The sequence below is a fragment of the Oncorhynchus tshawytscha genome, unplaced genomic scaffold (assembly GCF_018296145.1).
Source record: "Oncorhynchus tshawytscha isolate Ot180627B unplaced genomic scaffold, Otsh_v2.0 Un_contig_9142_pilon_pilon, whole genome shotgun sequence".
Taxonomy (NCBI): Eukaryota; Metazoa; Chordata; class Actinopteri; order Salmoniformes; family Salmonidae; genus Oncorhynchus; species Oncorhynchus tshawytscha.
Genome location: NW_024608719.1, coordinates 53,022 through 76,214, shown reverse-complemented (window position 1 = coordinate 76,214; position 23,193 = coordinate 53,022). Strand labels below are relative to the sequence as shown.

The following is a 23,193-nucleotide window of genomic DNA, read 5'->3' as shown; positions in this document are numbered from 1 at the left end:
ATATTCATGTGTAGTATAGTGTGTATATATTCATGTGTAGTATAGTGTATATATTCATGTGTAGTATAGTGTATATGGTGTAGTATAGTGTAAATATTCATGTGTAGTATAGTGTATATATTCATGTGTAGTATATTCTACCTCAGTGATGGGTATGGTAGTATAGTGTATATATTAATGTGTAGTATAGTGTATATATTCATGTGTCATATAGTGTATATTAATGTGTAATATAGTGTATATTAATGTGTAATATAGTGTATATATTCATGTGTAGTATAGTGTGTATATATTCATGTATAGTGTGTATATATTCATGTGTAGTATAGTGTATATATTAATGTGTAGTATAGTGTATATATTAATGTGTAGTATATTCTACCTCAGTGATGGGTATGGTAGTATAGTGTATATATTAATGTGTAGTATAGTGTATATATTCATGTGTCATATAGTGTATATTAATGTGTAATATAGTGTATATATTCATATGTAGTATAGTGTATCTATTAATGTGTAGTATAGTGTATATATTAATGTGTATAGTGTATATATTAATGTGTAGTATAGTGTATATATTAATGTGTAGTATAGTGTATATAGTGTAGTATAGTGTATGTATTAATGTGTAGTATATTCTTCCTCAGTGATGGGTATGGTAGTATAGTGTATATATTCATGTGTAGTATAGTGTATATATTCATGTGTGGTATATTCTACCTCAGTGATGGGTACAGTCCTCCTGGGGTTGCTAGGTGATCCCGGGCCAGACTCTGTCTGAGCAGCAGAGTGACCTCCTCCAGCTCCTTCTCAGCCTCCGCTACATTGGGATCCTGCTGTAGCACCTCCTGTAGGTCAGAGCTGCACGCCAGGTAGTCCTGGGGATGGGGGCACACACACACACACACACACATATATGTGGAGGATGAGGAAGAGACCAGGTAGTCATTTCAATACCCGTCTACAAAAGTAGTCAACCCAGATTGGGCCAAACCCGCAAACTAGTCATGTGAACTCCTAAAACCTGTCCCTTTACCTTGAGGCCTTTATTGGCCATGGCCCGTCTGTAGAAGGCCTTCTTATTGGCTGGCTCCAGCCTCAGGGCAGAGTCACAGTCCTGCTTGGCTTCAGCAAACATATCTAGCTTCAGGAAGCACAGCGCTCTAAGGACAGAATGTAATACAGTATTATAGTGTATCTATGGAGGCAGAATGTAATACAGTGTTATAGTGTCTCTATGGAGGCAGAATGTAACACAACAGTATTATAGTGTCTCTATGGAGGCAGAATGTAATACAGTATTATAGTGTCTCTATGGAGGCAGAATGTAATACAACAGTATTATAGTGTCTCTATGGAGGCAGAATGTAATACAACAGTATTATAGTGTCTCTATGGAGGCAGAATGTAATACAACAGTATTATAGTGTATCTATGGAGACAGAATGTAATACAACAGTATTATGGTATCTCTATGGAGGCAGAATGTAATACAACAGCATTATAGTGTCTCTATGGAGGCAGAATGTAATACAACAGTATTATAGTGTCTCTATGGAGGCAGAATGTAATACAACAGTATTATAGTGTATCTATGGAGGCAGAATGTAATACAACAGTATTATAGTGTCTCTATGGAGGCAGAATGTAATACAGTATTATAGTGTCTCTATGGAGGCAGAATGTAATACAACAGTATTATAGTGTCTCTATGGAGGCAGAATGTAATACAGTATTATAGTGTATCTATGGAGGCAGAATGTAATACAGTGTTATAGTGTCTCTATGGAGGCAGAATGTAACACAACAGTATTATAGTGTATCTATGGAGGCAGAGAACACAACAGTATTATAGTGTATCTCTGGAGTGCAGAATGTAATACAACAGTATTATAGTGTCTCTATGGAGGCAGAATGTAATACAGTATTATAGTGTCTCTATGGAGGCAGAATGTAATACAACAGTATTATAGTGTCTCTATGGAGGCAGAATGTAATACAACAGTATTATAGTGTGTCTCTATGGAGGCAGAATGTAATACAACAGTATTATAGTGTCTCTATGGAGGCAGAATGTAATACAACAGTATTCTAGTGTATCTATGGAGGCAGAATGTAATACAAAAGTATTATAGTGTGTAATACTATTATAGTGTCTCTATGGAGGCAGAATGTAATACAACAGTATTATAGTGTGTCTCTATGGAGGCAGAATGTAATACAACAGTATTATAGTGTCTCTATGGCTCTGGAGAATGTACAACAGTATTATAGTGTCTCTATGGAGGCAGAATGTAATACAGTATTATAGTGTCTCTATGGAGGCAGAATGTAATACAACAGTATTATAGTGTCTCTATGGAGGCAGAATGTTGTTCATACAACAGTATTATAGTGTCTCTATGGAGGCAGAATGTAATACAACAGTGTTATAGTGTTCTATGGAGGCAGAATGTAATACAACAGTATTATAGTGTCTCTATGGAGGCAGAATGTAATACAACAGTATTATAGTGTCTCTATGGAGGCAGAATGTGACATACTTATAGTGTCTCTATGGAGTTGATAAGCCATGGCGTACTCTCAACACTTCCCCTAAGGCCATGTGTGTGAAAAGCTGTCCTTTTAGCTACGCTCTCATGTGGCAGAATGTAAAGAACAGGACATGAACACAAGGTACGGTGGGTGATCATGTCAGGGTGGCCAGCCCCTTTCAACTCTATGGTACAGAACACTCTGTCAACGCTGACAACACTACTCTACTGGCTATTGAGGATTATAGTGTCTCTATGGAGAGGAGAATGGGAATACAACAGTATTATAGTGTCTCTATGGGGAGACAGAATGTAATACAACAGTATTATAGTGTCTCTATGGAGGCAGAATGTAATGAAAGGACAGGTATTCCCATAGGAGTATCTATGGAGGCAGAATGTAATACAACAGTGTCTATAATTAGGCTCTATGGAGGCAGAATGTAATGTCCTCAGTGTTATGTTTGTATTTCTATGGAGCAACAGAACCTGATTACAACAGTATTATACTGACATATCTATGGAGGCAGAATGTAATACAACAGTATTATAGGTCTCTATGGAGGCAGAATGTAATACAACAGTATTATAGTGTATCTCTATGGCTCTGGAGGAGAACACAACAGTGTTATAGTGTCTCTATGGAGGCAGAATGTAATACAGTATTATAGTGTATCTATGGAGGCAGAATGTAATACAGTGTTATAGTGTCTCTATGGAGGCAGAATGTAATACAACAGTATTATAGTGTATCTATGGAGGCAGAATGTAATACAACAGTATTATAGTGTCTCTATGGAGGCAGAATGTAATACAACAGTATTATAGTGTATCTATGGAGGCAGAATGTAATACAACAGTATTATAGTGTCTCTATGGAGGCAGAATGTAATACAAAAAGTATTATAGTGTTTCTATGGAGGCAGAATGTAATACAGTATTATAGTGTCTCTATGGAGGCAGAATGTAATACAACAGTATTATAGTGTGTCTCTATGGAGGCAGAATGTAATACAACAGTATTATAGTGTGTCTCTATGGCTCTGGAGGAGAACACAACAGTATTATAGTGTGTCTATGGAGGCAGAATGTAATACAGTATTATAGTGTCTCTATGGAGGCAGAATGTAATACAACAGTATTATAGTGTCTCTATGGCTCTGGAGGAGAACACAACACTGTTGTTCAACATAGCAGCCAAACACAGCTCATACAATCAGCCTCTCTTGTATTTTCTGACCCCACAGACAGACATCCTCGCACCAAGACAGTGTTTTAATGTTGATAAGCCTGCCGTTACTCTGGCGTACTCAACACTTCCCCTAAGGCCATGTGTGTGTTGAAAAGCTGTCCTTTTTAGCTACGCTCTCATGTGGCTGTGGAGTGTGTACTGTGACTGTCTGTACACACAGGGCTTTACGCAGAACAGGACATGAACACAAAGGTACGGTGTGGTGAGTCATGTCAGGGTGGCCAGCCCCTTTCAACTCTATGGTACAGAACACTCTGTCAACGCTGACAACACTACTCTACTGGCTATTGAGGAGGAGAGGAGAGGAGATACAAGAGAGGAGAGGAGGAGGGGAAGAGGGGAAGAGAGGAGAGGAGGAGGGGAAGAGAGGGTTAGAGGAGGAGGGGGGTTAGAGAGGAGAGGAGATACAAGAGAGGAGAGGAGGGGTTAGAGAGGTGCCTAATGAATAGGACCCAGGTTTCCCATCCCAGGAGAGCCCGTGTTGCATGTCTTTCTAGGACACAATTTACGCTCCGCTACCCTGTTCTGTGTTACACACTGTGTCTATAATTAGGCTATGAGAGAGAGAGGAGCAGACACCCTGCTGTCCTCTGCTGTTCCTGTTTGTATTTCCACACTACAGCAACAATACACCTGATTAGTCTGACTGGATTTACTGACATCATGGCTGGCTGGGGTTAGAGCAGGCTGACTGGGGTTAGAGCAGGCTGGCTGGGGTTAGAGCAGGCTGACTGGGGTTAGGCTGGCTGGGGTTAGAGGCTGGCTGGGGTTAGAGCAGGCTGGCTGGGGTTAGAGCAGGCTGGCTGGGGTTAGAGCAGGCTGGCTGGGGTTAGAGCAGGCTGGCTGGGGTTAGAGCAGGCTGGGGTTAGAGCAGGCTGGGGGGTTAGAGCAGGCTGGCTGGGGTTAGAGGCAGGCTGGGGTTAGAGCAGGCTGGGGGGTTAGAGCAGGCTGGCTGGGGTTAGAGCAGGCTGGCTGGGGTTAGAGCAGGCTGGGGTTAGCTGGGGTTAGAGCAGGCAGGGGTTAGAGCAGGCTGGCTGGGGTTAGAGCAGGCTGGCTGGGGTTAGAGCAGGCTGGCTGGGGTTAGAGCAGGCTGGCTGGGGTTAGAGCAGGCTGGCTGGGGTTAGAGCAGGCTGGCTGGGGTTAGAGCAGGCTGGCTGGGGTTAGAGCAGGCTGGCTGGGGGGTTAGAGCAGGCTGGCTGGGGTTAGAGCAGGCTGGCTGGGGTTAGAGCAGGCTGGCTGGGGTTAGAGCAGGCTGGGGTTAGAGCAGGCTGGGGTTAGAGCAGGCTGGCTGGGGTTAGAGCAGGCTGGCTGGGGTTAGAGCAGGCTGGCTGGGGTTAGAGCAGGCTGGCTGGGGTTAGAGCAGGCTGGCTGGGGTTAGAGCAGGCTGGCTGGGGTTAGAGCAGGCTGGCTGGGGTTAGCAGGCTGGCTGGGGTTAGAGCAGGCTGGCTGGGGTTAGAGCAGGCTGGCTGGGGTTAGAGCAGGCTGGCTGGGGTTAGAGGCTGGCTGGCTGGCTGGGGTTAGAGCAGGCTGGCTGGGGTTAGAGCAGGCTGGCTGGGGTTAGAGCAGGCTGACTGGGGTTAGAGCAGGCTGGCTGGGGTTAGAGCAGGCTGGCTGGGGTTAGAGCAGGCTGGCTGGGGTTAGAGCAGGCTGGCTGGGGTTAGAGCAGGCTGGCTGGGGTTAGAGCAGGCTGGCTGGGGTTAGAGCAGGCTGGGGTTAGAGCAGGCTGACTGGGGTTAGAGCAGGCTGGCTGGGGTTAGAGCAGGCTGGCTGGGGTTAGAGCAGGCTGGCTGGGGTTAGAGCAGGCTGGCTGGGGTTAGAGGCTGGGGTTAGGCTGGCTGGGGTTAGAGCAGGCTGGCTGGGGTTAGAGCAGGCTGGCTGGGGTTAGAGCAGGCTGGCTGGGGTTAGAGCAGGCTGGCTGGGGTTAGAGCAGGCTGGCTGGGGTTAGAGCAGGCTGGCTGGGGTTAGGCTGGGGTTAGAGCAGGCTGGCTGGGGTTAGAGCAGGCTGGCTGGGGTTAGAGCAGGCTGGCTGGGGTTAGAGCAGGCTGGCTGGGGTTAGAGCAGGCTGGCTGGGGTTAGAGGCAGGCTGGGGTTAGAGCAGGCTGGGGTTAGAGCAGGCTGGCTGGGGTTAGGCTGGCTGGGGTTAGAGCAGGCTGGCTGGGGTTAGAGCAGGCTGGCTGGGGTTAGAGCAGGCTGGCTGGGGTTAGAGCAGGCTGGCTGGGGTTAGAGCTGGCTGGGGTTAGAGCTGGCTGGGGTTAGAGCAGGCTGGCTGGGGTTAGAGCAGGCTGGCTGGGGTTAGAGCAGGCTGGCTGGGGTTAGAGCAGGCTGGCTGGGGGTTAGAGCAGGCTGGCTGGGGTTAGAGCAGGCTGGCTGGGGTTAGAGCAGGCTGGCTGGGGTTAGAGCAGGCTGGCTGGGGTTAGAGCAGGCTGGCTGGGGTAGAGCAGGCTGGCTGGGGTTAGAGCAGGCTGGCTGGGGGCTGGCTGGGGTTAGAGCAGGCTGGCTGGGGTTAGAGCAGGCTGGCTGGGGTTAGAGCAGGCTGGCTGGGGTTAGAGCAGGCTGACTGGGGTTAGAGCAGGCTGGCTGGGGTTAGAGCAGGCTGGCTGGGGTTAGAGCAGGCTGGCTGGGGTTAGAGCAGGCTGGCTGGGGTTAGAGCAGGCTGGCTGGGGTTAGAGCAGGCTGGCTGGGGTTAGAGCAGGCTGGCTGGGGTTAGAGCAGGCTGGCTGGGGTTAGAGCAGGCTGGCTGGGGTTAGAGCAGGCTGGCTGGGGTTAGAGCAGGCTGGCTGGGGTTAGAGCAGGCTGGCTGGGGTTAGAGCAGGCTGGCTGGGGTTAGAGCAGGCTGGCTGGGGTTAGAGCAGGCTGGCTGGGGTTAGAGCAGGCTGGCTGGGGTTAGAGCAGGCTGGCTGGGGTTAGAGCAGGCTGGCTGGGGTTAGAGCAGGCTGGCTGGGGTTAGAGCAGGCTGGCTGGGGTTAGAGCAGGCTGGCTGGGGTTAGAGCAGGCTGGCTGGGGTTAGAGCAGGCTGGCTGGGGTTAGAGCAGGCTGGCTGGGGTTAGAGCAGGCTGGCTGGGGTTAGAGCAGGCTGGCTGGGGTTAGAGCAGGCTGGCTGGGGTTAGAGCAGGCTGGGGGGTTAGAGCAGGCTGGCTGGGGTTAGAGCAGGCTGGCTGGGGTTAGAGCAGGCTGGCTGGGGTTAGAGCAGGCTGGCTGGGGTTAGAGCAGGCTGGGGGGTTAGAGCAGGCTGGCTGGGGTTAGAGCAGGCTGCTGGGGTTAGAGCAGGCTGGCTGGGGTTAGAGCAGGCTGGCTGGGGTTAGAGCAGGCTGGCTGGGGTTAGAGCAGGCTGGCTGGGGTTAGAGCAGGCTGGCTGGGGTTAGAGCAGGCTGGCTGGGGTTAGAGCAGGCTGGCTGGGGTTAGAGCAGGCTGGCTGGGGTTAGAGGCTGGCTGGGCTGGGGGTTAGAGCTGGGGGTTAGAGCAGGCTGGCTGGGGTTAGAGCAGGCTGGCTGGGGTTAGAGCAGGCTGGCTGGGGCTGGGGTTAGAGCAGGCTGGCTGGGGTTAGAGCAGGCTGGCTGGGGTTAGAGCAGGCTGGCTGGGGTTAGAGCAGGCTGGCTGGGGTTAGAGCAGGCTGGCTGGGGTTAGAGCAGGCTGGCTGGGGTTAGAGCAGGCTGGGGGTTAGAGCAGGCTGGCTGGGGTTAGAGCAGGCTGGCTGGGGTTAGAGCAGGCTGGCTGGGGTTAGAGCAGGCTGGCTGGGGTTAGAGCAGGCTGGCTGGGGTTAGAGCAGGCTGGCTGGGGTTAGAGCAGGCTGGCTGGGGTTAGAGCAGGCTGGCTGGGGTTAGAGCAGGCTGGCTGGGGTTAGAGCAGGCTGGCTGGGGTTAGAGCAGGCTGGCTGGGGTTAGAGCAGGCTGGCTGGGGTTAGAGCAGGCTGGCTGGGGTTAGAGCAGGCTGGCTGGGGTTAGAGCAGGCTGGCTGGGGTTAGAGCAGGCTGGCTGGGGTTAGGCTGCTGGGGTTAGGCTGGGGTTAGAGCAGGCTGGCTGGGGTTAGAGCAGGCTGGCTGGGGTTAGAGCAGGCTGGCTGGGGTTAGAGCAGGCTGACTGGGGTTAGAGCAGGCTGGCTGGGGTTAGAGCAGGCTGGCTGGGGTTAGAGCAGGCTGGCTGGGGTTAGAGCAGGCTGGCTGGGGTTAGAGCAGGCTGGCTGGGGTTAGAGCAGGCTGGCTGGGGTTAGAGCAGGCTGGGGGGTTAGAGCAGGCTGGCTGGGGTTAGAGCAGGCTGGCTGGGGTTAGAGCAGGCTGACTGGGGTTAGAGCAGGCTGGCTGGGGTTAGAGCAGGCTGGCTGGGGTTAGAGCAGGCTGGCTGGGGTTAGAGCAGGCTGGGGTTAGAGCAGGCTGGGGGGTTAGAGCAGGCTGGCTGGGGTTAGAGCAGGCTGGCTGGGGTTAGAGCAGGCTGGCTGGGGTTAGAGCAGGCTGGCTGGGGTTAGAGCAGGCTGGCTGGGGTTAGAGCAGGCTGGCTGGGGTTAGAGCAGGCTGGCTGGGGTTAGAGCAGGCTGGCTGGGGTTAGAGCAGGCTGGCTGGGGTTAGAGCAGGCTGGCTGGGGTTAGAGCAGGCTGGGGGTTAGAGCAGGCTGGCTGGGGTTAGAGCAGGCTGGCTGGGGTTAGAGCAGGCTGGCTGGGGTTAGAGCAGGCTGGCTGGGGTTAGAGCAGGCTGGCTGGGGTTAGAGCAGGCTGGCTGGGGTTAGAGCAGGCTGGCTGGGGTTAGAGCAGGCTGGCTGGGGTTAGAGCAGGCTGGCTGGGGTTAGAGCAGGCTGGCTGGGGTTAGAGCAGGCTGGGGGTTAGAGCAGGCTGGGGTTAGAGCAGGCTGGCTGGGGTTAGAGGCAGGCTGGCTGGGGTTAGAGCAGGCTGGCTGGGGTTAGAGCAGGCTGGCTGGGGTTAGAGCAGGCTGGCTGGGGTTAGAGCAGGCTGGCTGGGGTTAGAGCAGGCTGGCTGGGGTTAGAGCAGGCTGGCTGGGGTTAGAGCAGGCTGGCTGGGGTTAGAGCAGGCTGGCTGGGGTTAGAGCAGGCTGGCTGGGGTTAGAGCAGGCTGGCTGGGGTTAGAGCAGGCTGGCTGGGGTTAGAGCAGGCTGACTGGGGTTAGAGCAGGCTGGGGGTTAGAGCAGGCTGGCTGGGGTTAGAGCAGGCTGGCTGGGGTTAGAGCAGGCTGGCTGGGGTTAGAGCAGGCTGGCTGGGGTTAGAGCAGGCTGGGGTTAGAGCAGGCTGGCTGGGGTTAGAGCAGGCTGCAGGCTGACTGGGGTTAGAGCAGGCTGGCTGGGGTTAGAGCAGGCTGACTGGGGTTAGAGGGGTTAGAGCAGGCTGGCTGGGGTTAGAGCAGGCTGACTGGGGTTAGGGCTGGCTGGGGTTAGCAGGCTGAGGGGTGGCAGGCTGGCTGGGGTTAGAGCAGGCTGGCTGGGGTTAGAGCAGGCTGGCTGGGGTTAGAGCAGGCTGGCTGGGGTTAGAGCAGGCTGGCTGGGGTTAGAGCAGGCTGGCTGGGGTTAGAGCAGGCTGGCTGGGGTTAGAGCAGGCTGGGGTTAGAGCAGGCTGGGGTTAGAGCAGGCTGGCTGGGGTTAGAGCAGGCTGGCTGGGGTTAGAGCAGGCTGGCTGGGGTTAGAGCAGGCTGGCTGGGGTTAGAGCAGGCTGGCTGGGGTTAGAGCAGGCTGGCTGGGGTTAGAGCAGGCTGGCTGGGGTTAGAGCAGGCTGGCTGGGGTTAGAGCAGGCTGGCTGGGGTTAGAGCAGGCTGGCTGGGGTTAGAGCAGGCTGGCTGGGGTTAGAGCAGGCTGGCTGGGGTTAGAGCAGGCTGGCTGGGGTTAGAGCAGGCTGGCTGGGGTTAGAGCAGGCTGGGGGTTAGAGCAGGCTGGCTGGGGTTAGAGCAGGCTGGCTGGGGTTAGAGCAGGCTGGCTGGGGTTAGAGCAGGCTGGCTGGGGTGGCTGGGGTAGAGCAGGCTGGCTGGGGTTAGAGCAGGCTGGCTGGGGTTAGGCAGGCTGGCTGGGGTTAGAGCAGGCTGGCTGGGGTTAGAGCAGGCTGGGGGTTAGAGCAGGCTGGCTGGGGTTAGAGCAGGCTGGCTGGGGTTAGAGCAGGCTGGCTGGGGTTAGAGCAGGCTGGCTGGGGTTAGAGCAGGCTGGCTGGGGTTAGAGCAGGCTGGCTGGGGTTAGAGCAGGCTGGCTGGGGTTAGAGCAGGCTGGCTGGGGTTAGAGCAGGCTGGGGTTAGAGCAGGCTGGCTGGGGTTAGAGCAGGCTGGCTGGGGTTAGAGCAGGCTGGCTGGGGTTAGAGCAGGCTGGCTGGGGTTAGAGCAGGCTGGCTGGGGTTAGAGCAGGCTGGCTGGGGTTAGAGCAGGCTGGCTGGGGTTAGTGGCTGGGGTAGAGCAGGCTGGCTGGGGTTAGAGCAGGCTGGCTGGGGTTAGCAGGCTGGCTGGGGTTAGAGCAGGCTGGGGTTAGAGCAGGCTGGCTGGGGTTAGAGCAGGCTGGCTGGGGTTAGAGCAGGCTGGCTGGGGTTAGAGCAGGCTGGGGGGTTAGAGCAGGCTGGCTGGGGTTAGAGCAGGCTGGCTGGGGTTAGAGCAGGCTGGCTGGGGTTAGAGCAGGCTGGCTGGGGTTAGAGCAGGCTGGCTGGGGTTAGAGCAGGCTGGCTGGGGTTAGAGCAGGCTGGCTGGGGTTAGCTGGCTGGGGTTAGAGCAGGCTGGGGGTTAGAGCAGGCTGGCTGGGGTTAGAGCAGGCTGGCTGGGGTTAGAGCAGGCTGGCTGGGGTTAGAGCAGGCTGGGGTTAGAGCAGGCTGGCTGGGGTTAGAGCAGGCTGGCTGGGGTTAGAGCAGGCTGGGGTTAGAGCTGGGGTTAGAGCAGGCTGGCTGGGGTTAGAGCAGGCTGGCTGGGGTTAGAGCAGGCTGGCTGGGGTTAGAGCAGGCTGGCTGGGGTTAGAGCAGGCTGGCTGGGGTTAGAGCAGGCTGGCTAGGGTTAGAGCAGGCAGGCTGGCTGGGGTTAGAGCAGGCTGGCTGGGGTTAGAGCAGGCTGGGGTTAGAGCAGGCTGGGGTTAGAGCAGGCTGGCTGGGGTTAGAGCAGGCTGGCTGGGGTTAGAGCAGGCTGGCTGGGGTTAGAGCAGGCTGGCTGGGGTTAGAGCAGGCTGGGGTTAGAGCTGGGGTTAGAGCAGGCTGGCTGGGGTTAGAGCAGGCTGGCTGGGGTTAGAGCAGGCTGGCTGGGGTTAGAGCAGGCTGGCTGGGGTTAGAGCAGGCTGGCTGGGGTTAGAGCAGGCTGGCTGGGGTTAGAGCAGGCTGGCTGGGGTTAGAGCAGGCTGGCTGGGGTTAGAGCAGGCTGGCTGGGGTTAGAGCAGGCTGGCTGGGGTTAGAGCAGGCTGGCTGGGGTTAGAGCAGGCTGGCTGGGGTTAGAGCAGGCTGGCTGGGGTTAGAGCAGGCTGGCTGGGGTTAGAGCAGGCTGGCTGGGGTTAGAGCAGGCTGGCTGGGGTTAGAGCAGGCTGGCTGGCTGGGGTTAGAGCAGGCTGGCTGGGGTTAGAGCAGGCTGGCTGGGGTTAGAGCAGGCTGGCTGGGGTTAGAGCAGGCTGGCTGGGGTTAGAGCAGGCTGGCTGGGGTTAGAGCAGGCTGGCTGGGGTTAGAGCAGGCTGGCTGGGGTTAGAGCAGGCTGGCTGGGGTTAGCTGGCTGGGGGTTAGAGCAGGCTGGCTGGGGTTAGAGCAGGCTGGCTGGGGTTAGAGCAGGCTGGCTGGGGTTAGAGCAGGCTGGCTGGGGTTAGAGCAGGCTGGCTGGGGTTAGAGCAGGCTGGCTGGGGTTAGAGCAGGCTGGCTGGGGTTAGAGCAGGCTGGCTGGGGTTAGAGCAGGCTGGCTGGGGTTAGAGCAGGCTGGCTGGGGTTAGAGCAGGCTGGCTGGGGTTAGAGCAGGCTGGCTGGGGTTAGAGCAGGCTGGCTGGGGTTAGAGCAGGCTGGCTGGGGTTAGAGCAGGCTGGCTGGGGTTAGAGCAGGCTGGCTGGGGTTAGAGCAGGCTGGCTGGGGTTAGAGCAGGCTGGCTGGGGTTAGAGCAGGCTGGCTGGGGTTAGAGCAGGCTGGCTGGGGTTAGAGCAGGCTGGCTGGGGTTAGAGCAGGCTGGCTGGGGTTAGAGCAGGCTGGCTGGGGTTAGAGCAGGCTGGCTGGGGTTAGAGCAGGCTGGCTGGGGTTAGAGCAGGCTGACTGGGGTTAGAGCAGGCTGACTGGGGTTAGAGCAGGCTGACTGGGGTTAGAGCAGGCTGGCTGGGGTTAGAGCAGGCTGACTGGGGTTAGAGCAGGCTGGCTGGGGTTAGAGCAGGCTGACTGGGGTTAGAGCAGACTGGGTTTAGAGGCAGACTGGGGTTAGAGCAGGCTGGCTGGGGTTAGAGCAGGCTGGCTGGGGTTAGAGCAGGCTGACTGGGGTTAGAGCAGACTGACTGGGGTTAGAGCAGACTGACTGGGGTTAGAGCAGGCTGGCTGGGGCTAGAGCCGACTGGCTGGGGCTTAGAGCCGACTGGCTGGGGCTAGAGCCGACTGGCTGGGGCTAGAGCCGACTGGCTGGGGCTGACTGGCTGGGGCTAGAGCCGGCTGGCTGGGGTTGGAGCTGGCTGGGGTTGGAGCAGACTGGCTGGGGTTGGAGCAGACTGGCGGGGGTTAGAGCAGACTGACTGGGGTTAGAGCCTGACTGGGGTTAGAGCCGACTGGCTGGGGCTAGAGCCGACTGGCTGGGGTTAGAGCAGACTGGGGTTAGAGCAGACTGGCTGGGGTTAGAAGCCTGACTGGGGTTAGAGCAGACTGGATGGGGCTAGAGCCGACTGGGGTTAGAGCAGACTGGATGGGGCTGGGAGCCGACTGGGGTTAGAGCCAACTGGCTGGGGCTAGAGCCGACTGGGGTTAGAGCAGACTGGGTTTAGAGCCGACTGGCTGGGGTTAGAGCAGACTGGCATTATAGCAGACTGGAGTTAGAGCAGACTGGCTGGGGCCAGAGCCGACTGACTGGGGCTAGAGCCGACTGAGGTTAGAGCAGACTGGCTGGGGCTAGAGCCGGGGCTAGAGCCTGGCTGGGGCTAGAGCCGGCTGGGGCTAGAGCCGACTGGCTGGGGCTAGAGCTGGCTGGGGTTAGAGCTGGGGGGTTAGAGCAGACTGGGGTTAGAGCAGACTGGCTGGGGCTAGAGCCGACTGGGGTTAGAGCAGACTGGCTGGGGCTAGAGCCGACTGGGGTTAGAGCAGACTGGATGGGGCTAGAGCCGACTGGGGTTAGAGCCGACTGGCTGGGGCTAGAGCAGACTGGGATAAGAGCCGACTGGGATAAGAGCCGACTGGGGTTAGAGCAGACTGGGTTTAGAGCAGACTGGCGTTAGAGCAGAATGGCTGGGGCTGAGCCGACTGACTGGGGCTAGAGCCGACTGGCTGGGATTAGAGCAAACTGGGGTTAGAGCAAACTGGAGTTAGAGCAGACTGGCTTTGATTAGAGCAGACTGGCTTTGATTAGAGCAGACTGGCTTTGATTAGAGCAGACTGGCTGGGATTAGAGCAGACTGGCTGGGATTAGAGCAGACTGGCTGGGATTAGAGCAGACTGGCTGGGATTAAAGCAGACTGGCTGGGATTAGAGCAGACTGGCTGGGATTAGAGCAGACTGGCTGGGATTAGAGCAGACTGGCTGGGATTAGAGCAGACTGGCTGGGGTTAGAGCCGACTGGCTGGGGTTAGAGCAGACTGGCTGGGGTTAGAGCAGACAGACCAGGGTTCTGTTCCCACTGGTTACACAGACCGGGGTTCTGTTCCCACTGGTTACACAGACTGGGGTTCTGTTCCCACTGGTTACACAGACCGGGGTTCTGTTCCCACTGGTTACACAGACCGGGGTTCTGTTCCCACTGGTTACACAGACCGGGGTTCTGTTCCCACTGGTTACACAGACCGGGGTTCTGTTCCCACTGGTTACACAGACCGTTCTGTTCCCACAGGTTACACAGGGGGTTCTGTTCCCACTGGTTACACAGGCCGGGGTTCTGTTCCCACTGGTTACACAGGCCGGGGTTCTGTTCCCACTGGTTACACAGGCCGGGGTTCTGTTCCCACTGGTTACACAGGCCGGGGTTCTGTTCCCACTGGTTACACAGGCCGGGGTTCTGTTCCCACTGGTTACACAGACCGGGGTTCTGTTCCCACTGGTTACACAGACCGGGGTTCTGTTCCCACTGGTTACACAGACCGGGGTTCTGTTCCCACTGGTTACACAGACCGGGGTTCTGTTCCCACTGGTTACACAGACCGGGGTTCTGTTCCCACTGGTTACACAGACCGGGGATCTGTTTCCACTGGTTACACAGACCGGGGTTCTGTTCCCACTGGTTACACAGACCGGGGTTCTGTTCCCACTGGTTACACAGACCGGGGTTCTGTTCCCACTGGTTACACAGACCGGGGTTCTGTTCCCACTGGTTACACAGACCGGGGTTCTGTTCCCACCACATTCAGTGCTGTTCCCCTTTCCCACATGTTGTTACATTGCAGCCTTATTCTAAAATTGACCAAATAAAAACAATTCCTCATCAATCTACAGACAATACCCCATAATGACATCACAATACCCCATAATGACATCACCCCATAATGACATCACAATACCCCATAATGACATCACAATACCCCATAATGACATCACCCCATAATGACATCACCCCATAATGACATCACCCCATAATGACATCACCCCATAATGACATCACCCCATAATGACATCACCCCATAATGACATCACCCCATAATGACATCACAATACCCCATAATGACATCACAATACCCCATAATTACATCACAATACCCCATAATCACATCACAATACCCCATAATGACATCACCCCATAATGACATCACAATACCCCATAATCACATCACAATACCCCATAATGACATCACAATACACCATAATGACATCACAATACCCCATAATGACATCACAATACCCCATAATGACATCACCCCAAAATGACATCACAATACCCCTTAATGACAAAGCGAAAACAGGTTATGAAACATAGATAAACAGAAATACCTTATTTACTTCAGTATTCAGACCCTTTGCTATGAGACTCAATTGAGCTCAGGTGCATCCTGTTTCCATTGATCATCCTTGAGATGTTTCTACAACTTGATTGGAGTCCACCTGTGGTAAATTCAATTGATAGGACATGATTTGGAAAGGCACACACCTGTCTATATAAGGTCCCACAGTTGACAGTGCATGTCAGAGTAAAAACCAAGCCATGAGGTCAAAGGAATTGTCCGTAGAGCTCCGAGACAGGATTGTGTCGAGGCACAGATCTGGGGAAGGGTACCAAAACATTTCTGCAGCATTGAAGGTCCCCAAGAACAAAATGGCCTCCATTATTCTTAAATGGAAGACGTTTGGAACCACCAAGACTCTTCCTAGAGCTGGCCGCACGGCCAAACTGAGCAATCAGGGAGAAGGGCCTTGGTCAGGTGACCAAGAACCCGATGGTCGCTCTGACAGAGCTCCAGAGTTCTTCTGTGGAGATGGGAGAATCTTCCAGAAGGACAACCATCTCTACATCACTCCGCCAATCAGGTCTTTACGGTAGAGTGACCAGAAGGAAGCCACTCCTCAGTAAAAGGCACATGACAGCCTGCTTGGAGTTTGCCAAAAGGCACCTAAAGGACTCTCAGACCATGAGGAACAAGATTCTCTGGGCTGATGAAACCAAGATTGAACTCTTTGGCCTGAATGCCAAGTGTCACATCTGGAGGAAACCTGGCACCATCCCTACGGTGAAGCATGGTGGTGGCAGCATCAGAGCCCAGACTTGAACCCAATCTAACATCTCTGGAGAGACCTGAAAATAGCTGTGCAGCGACGCTCCCCATCCAACCTGACAGAACTTGAGAGGATCTGCAGTGAAAAATGCGTGCCAAGCTTGTAGCATCATACCCAAGAAGACTGGAGGCTGTAATCACTGCCAAAGGTGCTTCAACAAAGTACTGAGTAAAGGGTCTGAATACTTAAGTAAATGTGATATTTTATTTTGTCTTATTATTTTGCTTTGTCATTATGGGGTATTGTGATGTCATTATGGGGTATTGTGATGTGATTATGGGGTATTGTGATGTGATTATGGGGTATTGTGATGTCATTATGGGGTGATGTCATTATGGGGATGTGATTATGGGGTATTGTGATGTCATTATGGGGTATTGTGTGCAGATTGAAGGGGGGAACCAAGTTAATCCATTTCAGAATAATGCTGTAACGTAACAAAATGTGGAAACCGTCAAGGTGTTTGAATACTTTCCGAATGCACTGTACATTACTGTACCTGTTAGGATGAAGGAGACACGGTCAGGTCCTTACCGGTTGGTGTAAATGGGACATTCCTCTGGCTTCAGCTTAAGGCATTCGCTGTACGTCCTCAGAGCCTCCTGGAACAGACCTTTCTTCACAAACTCATTTCCTTCTTGTTTCAGCGAATTGAAACAGACTTCTGTTTTTTGAGCTGCAGGCAAAGGAAGATACGCTGTTGGTGAGTAAATGTGTGACATCATACTGAGTAACTTGACAAAAATGTTTTTTTTTTTGTTGTTGTAAGAATCGTATTTCACAAAAATAAGTGAGTGGTAATTTTGTCCTTTTAAAATCCAGGGTGAAAACAGGTCTAATCAGCAGTCATTCATGTGATAACGGACAGCTAATCAATTAGACCACTGGGGTGTTCTGGGAAAAAGCTGCCCGCTCCCTTCTTCCATTCATCACAGTTAAAACATAAATTATGGTTGGCTGCAGCACGGCCCTGAGACTGGGGCTAGGGTATAGGACTGGGGCTAGGGTATAGGACTGGGGCTAGAACTGGGGCTAGAACTGGGGCGAGGGTATAGGGCTGAGACTGGGGCTAGGGTTGGGGCTAGGGCTAGGGTATAGGGCTGAGACTGGGGCTAGGATTGGGGCTAGGGCTAGGGTATAGGGCTGAGACTGGGGCTAGGACTGGGGCTAGGGTATAGGGCTGAGACTGGGGCTAGGACTGGGGCTAGGACTGGGGCTAGGGTATAGGGCTGAGACGGGCTAGGACTGGGGCTAGGACAGGACTGGGGCTAGGACTGGGGCTAGGACTGGGACTGTGACTTGGGGCTAGGGTATAGGACTGGGGCTAGGGTATAGGGCTGGGTATAGGACTGGGGCTGGGGTATAGGGCTAGGTTATAGGGCTGAGGCTAGGGTATAGGGTATAGGGTTGAGGCTAGGGTATAGGGCTGAGACTGGGGCTAGGACTGGGGCTAGGGTATAGGGCTGAGACTGGGGCTAGGACTGGGGCTAGGACTGGGGCTAGGGTATAGGGCTGAGACGGGCTAGGACTGGGGCTAGGACAGGACTGGGGCTAGGACTGGGGCTAGGACTGGGACTGTGACTGGGGCTAGGGTATAGGACTGGGGCTAGGTATAGGGCTAGGGTATAGGACTGGGGCTGGGGTATAGGGCTAGGTTATAGGGCTGAGGCTAGGGTATAGGGTATAGGGCTGAGGCTAGGGTATAGGGTATAGGGCTGAGGCTAGGGTATAGGGCTGAGGCTGGGTATAGGGCTGAGGCTGGGGCTAGGGTATAGAGCTGGGGAAGGGGCTAGGGTATAGGGCTGGGGCTTGGTTATAGGGTATAGGGCTGAGGCTAGGGCTGGGACTGGGGATAGGGTATAGGGCTGAGGCTAGGGTATGGATAGGGCTGAGGCTGGGGCTAGGGCTTGGGTACAGGGCTAGGGCTGAGGCTGGGTATAGGGCTGAGGCTGGGGCTAGGGCTTGGGTATAGGGCTGAGGCTGGGGCTAGGGTATAGGGCTAGGGTATAGGTATAGGGCTTGGGTATAGGGCTGAGGCTGGAGCTAGGGTTTGGGTATAGGGCTGGGGCTAGGGTTGGGGCTAGGGTATAGGGCTGGGGATAGGGTATAGGGCTGAGGCTGGGCTATAAGGCTGAGGCTGGGGCTAGGGTATAGGGCTAGGGTATAGGGCTGGGGCTAGGGTATAGGGCTGAGGCTGGGGCTTGGGTATAGGGCTTGGGTATAGGGCTGAGACTGGAGCTAGGGTTTGGGTATAGGGCTGAGGCTGGGGCTAGGGTATAGGGCTGAGGCTGGGGTATAGGGCTAGGATATAGGGCTGGGGCTAGGGTATAGGGCTGAGGCTGGGGGTATGGGGCTGAGGCTGGGGCTAGGGTATAGATAGGGCATAGGGCTGAGGCTGGGGCTAGGATATAGGGCTGAGGCTAGGATATAGGGCTGGGGCTAGGGTATAGGGCTGGGGCTAGGGTATAGCTGGGCTGGGGCTAGGGTATGGGGCTGAGGCTGGGGCTAGGGTATAGGGCTAGGGTATAGGGCTGAGGCTAGGGTATAGGGCTGAGGCTAGGGTATAGGGCTGGGGCTAGGGTATAGGGCTGAGGCTGGGGCTAGGGTATGGGGCTGAGGCTGGGGCTAGGGTATAGGGCTGAGGCTAGGACTGGTGCTGAGGATAAGACTGAGGCTAGGACTGGGACTGGGGCTAGGGGAGAGGGGCTAGGGGATAAGGCTAGGGAGAGGGTCTAGGGGATAAGGCTAGGGGAGGGGCTATGGCTAGAGGGGAAGGGCTTGGGAGAGTAGGGCTAGGGGAGAGGCGCTAGGGGATAAGGCTAGGGGAAGGGCTAGGGGAGAGGGGCTAGGGGATAAGGCTAGGGGAAGAGCTAGGGGATAAGGCTAGGGGAAGGGCTAGGGGAGAGGGCTAGGGGAAGAGCTAGGGAGAGTAGGGCTGGGGGAGGGGCTAGGGTATAGGGCTAGGGGGAGGGGCTAGGGTATAGGGCTAGGGTATAAGGCTAGGGAAAGAGGGCTAGGGTATAGGGTTAGGGGAGGGGCTAGGTTGGAGGGGCTAGGGTATAGGGCGAGGGAGGAGGGGCTAGGGGCTAGGGTATAAGGCTAGGGGAAGGGGAAGGTTATAGGGTTAGGGGAGGGGCGAGGGAGGAGGGGCTAGGGTATAAGGCTAAGGAAAGAGGGCTAGGGTATAGGGTTAGGGGAGGGGCTAGGGTATAGGGCGGGGAGGAGGGGCTAGGGTATAAGGGGTAGGGTATAGGGTTAGGGGGAGGGGCGAGGGAGGAGGGGCTAGGGTATAAGGCTAGGGGTAAGGGTATAGGGTTAGGGTTAGGGGGAGGGAGAAGGGGCTAGGGTATAAGGCTAGGGGTAAGGGTATAGGGTTAGGGGGAGGGGCGAGGGAGGAGGGGCTAGGGTATAAGGCTAGGGGAAGGGGCTCCAGCAGCAAACAGTTGTCCCCCTTCAGTCCTCTAGCAGACAGTATGTCTCCTCTCTCTGTTCCACTAGTCCCCCTCCAGTCCTCTGACAGTATGTCCCCCTCCAGTCCTCTAACAGACAGTATGTCCCCAGTCCTCTAACAGACAGTGTCTCCCCTTCAGTCCTCTAGCAGACAGTGTCTCCAGTCTCTACTGCTGCAGTAGTCTATAAGACCTTTGAAGGTTCCAGCTCACAGCAGAAAGAGGATGAGGAATGATGATGATGCTTGCTGAACAGAAAATGCCACCCTATTGCACTGCGTTTAACCCTGGGCTCTGGCCAAAGGTAGTGCACTATGTAGGGAATAGGGTGCTATGGGCTCTGGTCAGAATTAGTGAACAACATAGGGAGTAGGGTGCTATGGGCTCTGGTCAGAATTAGTGAACAACATAGGGAGTAGGGGGTCATTCTGGACTCATGCTGTGAGTCAGTCTGAATGTAGTCTCTTGTGACAGAGGAAACGGCTGGTCAGCGGACACTGATTAGCTTCTGGGTGACTACACGCTTAGAAAAATAGGTGCTATCTAGAACCTAAAAGAGTTCTTCAGCGGTCCCCATAGGAGAACCCTTTGACGAACACTTTTTGGTTCCAGGTAGAACCCTTTCCCCAGAGAGTTCTACATGGAACCCTAAAGAGTTCTACCTGGAACCAAAAAGGGTTCTACATGGAACCCAACAGAGTTCTACCTGGAACCAAAAAAGTTTTCTCCTATGGGGACAGCCAAAGAACCCTTGGAACCCTTTTGTTCTAAAACTGTGGACTCGGCTGAGTGAGAGCCCTACCTGCGTGCTGCTTGGCCTTCTCTGCTCTGGCCTGTAGGACCTCAGCGCTGGGTGGTTCCTCCCTGCGGTGCTGCTGAGCTGATAGTGGGACCAGAGGGATCTCAGGTAGTTTCTCTCTCCACTGTTCTCCGTCCTGCTCTATCAGTAACCGCGTGATCCTGGAGGAACCACACACACACACACACACACACACACACACACACACAGCATTATCCTCCCAGCTATCCTCTATTATGTAAGTGCAGGGACAGTGTATAAATAGTGTGTAGCTGCATTAGCTAGAGGACTGGGAGGGACAGCAGGTAATTCACACCACAGCGTTTGCTTGAAGCAGATTGACGTCCGAGCTGGATAATTAAGAGTCTATAGTTAAGGCGGTCTGACTTGGGCCTTTCAAACAACTCTCAATCACTTCACATGGTTGTGACTGTAGGGTGGATCAATTCTGTTAACTTTCCCAAAATGTCCAGGTTTTCTAGATATCCTGCTCGGTGGTTTCCAGATGGCCTGCTCACGGTCTCCTGATTCCAGATGGCCTGCTCATAGTCTCCTGATTCCAGATGGCCTGCCCATGGTCTCCTGATTCCAGATGGCCTGCTCACGGTCTCCTGATTCCAGATGGCCTGCTCATAGTCTCCTGATTCCAGATGGCTTGCCCATGGTCTCCTGATTCCAGATGGCCTGCTCACGGTCTCCTGATTCCAGACGGCCTGCTCATAGTCTCCTGATTCCAGGTGGCCTGCTCATAGTCTCCTGATTCCAGATGGCCTGCTCGGTGGTCTCCTGATTCCAGAAGGCCTGCTCACGGTCTCCTGATTCCAGATGGCCTGCTCACGGTCTCCTGATTCCAGATGGCCTGCTCACGGTCTCCTGATTCCAGATGGCCTGCCCATGGTCTCCTGATTCCAGATGGCCTGCCCACGGTCTCCTGATTCCAGATGGCCTGCTCATGGTCTCCTGATTCCAGATGGCCTGCTCACGGTCTCCTGATTCCAGATGGCCTGCTCATAGTCTCCTGATTCCAGATGGCCTGCTCATAGTCTCCTGATTCCAGATGGCCTGCTCATAGTCTCCTGATTCCAGATGGCCTGCTCATAGTCTCCTGATTCCAGATGGCCTGCTCATAGTCTCCTGATTCCAGATGGCCTGCTCGGTGGTCTCCTGATTACAGAAGGCCTGCTCGGTGGTCTCCTGATTCCAGAAGGCCTGCTCATGGTCTCCTGATTCCAGATGGCCTGCTCATGGTCTCCTGATTCCAGATGGCCTGCTCATGGTCTCCTGATTCCAGATGTCCTTCTCGGTGGATTCCAGATGGCCTGCTCACGGTCTCCTGATTCCAGATGGCCTGCTCATAGTCTCCTGATTCCAGATGGCCTGCCCATGGTCTCCTGATTCCAGATGGCCTGCCCACGGTCTCCTGATTCCAGATGGCCTGCTCATGGTCTCCTGATTCCAGATGGCCTGCTCACGGTCTCCTGATTCCAGATGGCCTGCTCATAGTCTCCTGATTCCAGATGGCCTGCTCATAGTCTCCTGATTCCAGATGGCCTGCTCATAGTCTCCTGATTCCAGATGGCCTGCTCGGTGGTCTCCTGATTACAGAAGGCCTGCTCGGTGGTCTCCTGATTCCAGAAGGCCTGCTCATGGTCTCCTGATTCCAGATGGCCTGCTCACGGTCTCCTGATTCCAGATGGCCTGCTCATGGTCTCCTGATTCCAGAAGGCCTGCTCATGGTCTCCTGATTCCAGAAGGCCGCTGCTCATGGTCTCCTGATTCCAGAAGGCCTGCTCATAGTCTCCTGATTCCAGATGGCCTGCTCATGGTCTCCTGATTCCAGATGGCCTGCTCATAGTCTCCTGATTCCAGATGGCCTGCTCATGGTCTCGTGATTCCAGATGGCCTGCTCATGGTCTCCTGATTCCAGATGGCCTGCTCTGTGGATTCCAGATGGCCTGCTCATAGTCTCCTGATTTCAGATGGCCTGCTCACGGTCTCCTGATTCCAGATGGCCTGCTCACGGTCTCCTGATTCCAGATGGCCTGCTCATGGTCTCCTGATTCCAGATGGCCTGCTCATGGTCTCCTGATTCCAGATGGCCTGCTCATGGTCTCCTGATTCCAGATGGCCTGCTCATGGTCTCCTGATTCCAGATGGCCTTCTCGGTGGATTCCAGATGGCCTGCTCACGGTCTCCTGATTCCAGATGGCCTGCTCACGGTCTCCTGATTCCAGATGGCCTGCTCACGGTCTCCTGATTCCAGATGGCATGCTCACGGTCTCCTGATTCCAGATGGCCTGCTCATGGTCTCCTGATTCCAGATGGCCTGCTCATGGTCTCCTGATTCCAGATGGCCTGCTCATGGTCTCCTGATTCCAGATGGCCTGCTCATGGTCTCCTGATTCCAGATGGCCTTCTCGGTGGATTCCAGATGGTCTGCTCACGGTCTCCTGATTCCAGATGGCCTGCTCACGGTCTCCTGATTCCAGATGGCCTGCTCACGGTCTCCTGATTCCAGATGGCATGCTCACGGTCTCCTGATTCCAGATGGCCTGCTCACAGTCCCCTGATTCCAGATGGCCTGCTCACAGTCTCCTTATTCCAGATGGCCTGCTGACAGTCTCCTGATTCCAGAAGGCCTGCTCACAGTCTCCTGATTCCAGATGGCCTGCTCATGGTCTACTGATTCCAGAAGGCCTGCTCATGGTCTCCTGATTCCAGATGGCCTGCTCATGGTCTCCTGATTCCATATGGCCTGCTCATGGTCTCCTGATTCCAGATGGCCTGCTCACGGTCTCCTGATTCCAGATGGCCTGCTCATGGTCTCCTGATTCCAGATGGCCTGCTCACGGTCTCCTGATTCCAGATGGCCTGCTCACAGTCTCTTGATTCCAGATGGCCTGCTCATGGTCTCCTGATTCCAGATGGCCTGCTCGGTGGATTCCAGATGGCCTGCTCATAGTCTCCTGATTTCAGATGGCCTGCTCACGGTCTCCTGATTCCAGATGGCCTGCTCATAGTCTCCTGATTCCAGATGGCCTGCCCATGGTCTCCTGATTCCAGATGGCCTGCCCACGGTCTCCTGATTCCAGATGGCCTGCTCATGGTCTCCTGATTCCAGATGGCCTGCTCACGGTCTCCTGATTCCAGATGGCCTGCTCATAGTCTCCTGATTCCAGATGGCCTGCTCATAGTCTCCTGATTCCAGATGGCCTGCTCATAGTCTCCTGATTCCAGATGGCCTGCTCGGTGGTCTCCTGATTACAGAAGGCCTGCTCGGTGGTCTCCTGATTCCAGAAGGCCTGCTCATGGTCTCCTGATTCCAGATGGCCTGCTCACGGTCTCCTGATTCCAG

General features: G+C 54.7%; 1 protein-coding gene across 1 annotated transcript in view; it reads right to left on the bottom strand.

Moving 5' to 3' along the window:
• Window positions 1-735: 735 nt before the first annotated feature.
• The window catches only part of LOC112217983 (sperm-associated antigen 1A-like), a gene marked incomplete at its 3' end in the record, with an annotated part of 73,178 nt that continues 50,720 nt past the window's right edge, over window positions 736-23,193 (bottom strand). The window contains exons 15-18 of the mRNA XM_042313562.1: window positions 19,842-19,999; window positions 16,125-16,266; window positions 1,037-1,163; window positions 736-878 (exon numbers count right to left, since the gene is read on the bottom strand). Of these exons, the coding sequence (XP_042169496.1) occupies window positions 736-878; window positions 1,037-1,163; window positions 16,125-16,266; window positions 19,842-19,999 (570 nt within the window). The remainder of the gene's footprint in view (window positions 879-1,036; window positions 1,164-16,124; window positions 16,267-19,841; window positions 20,000-23,193) is intronic.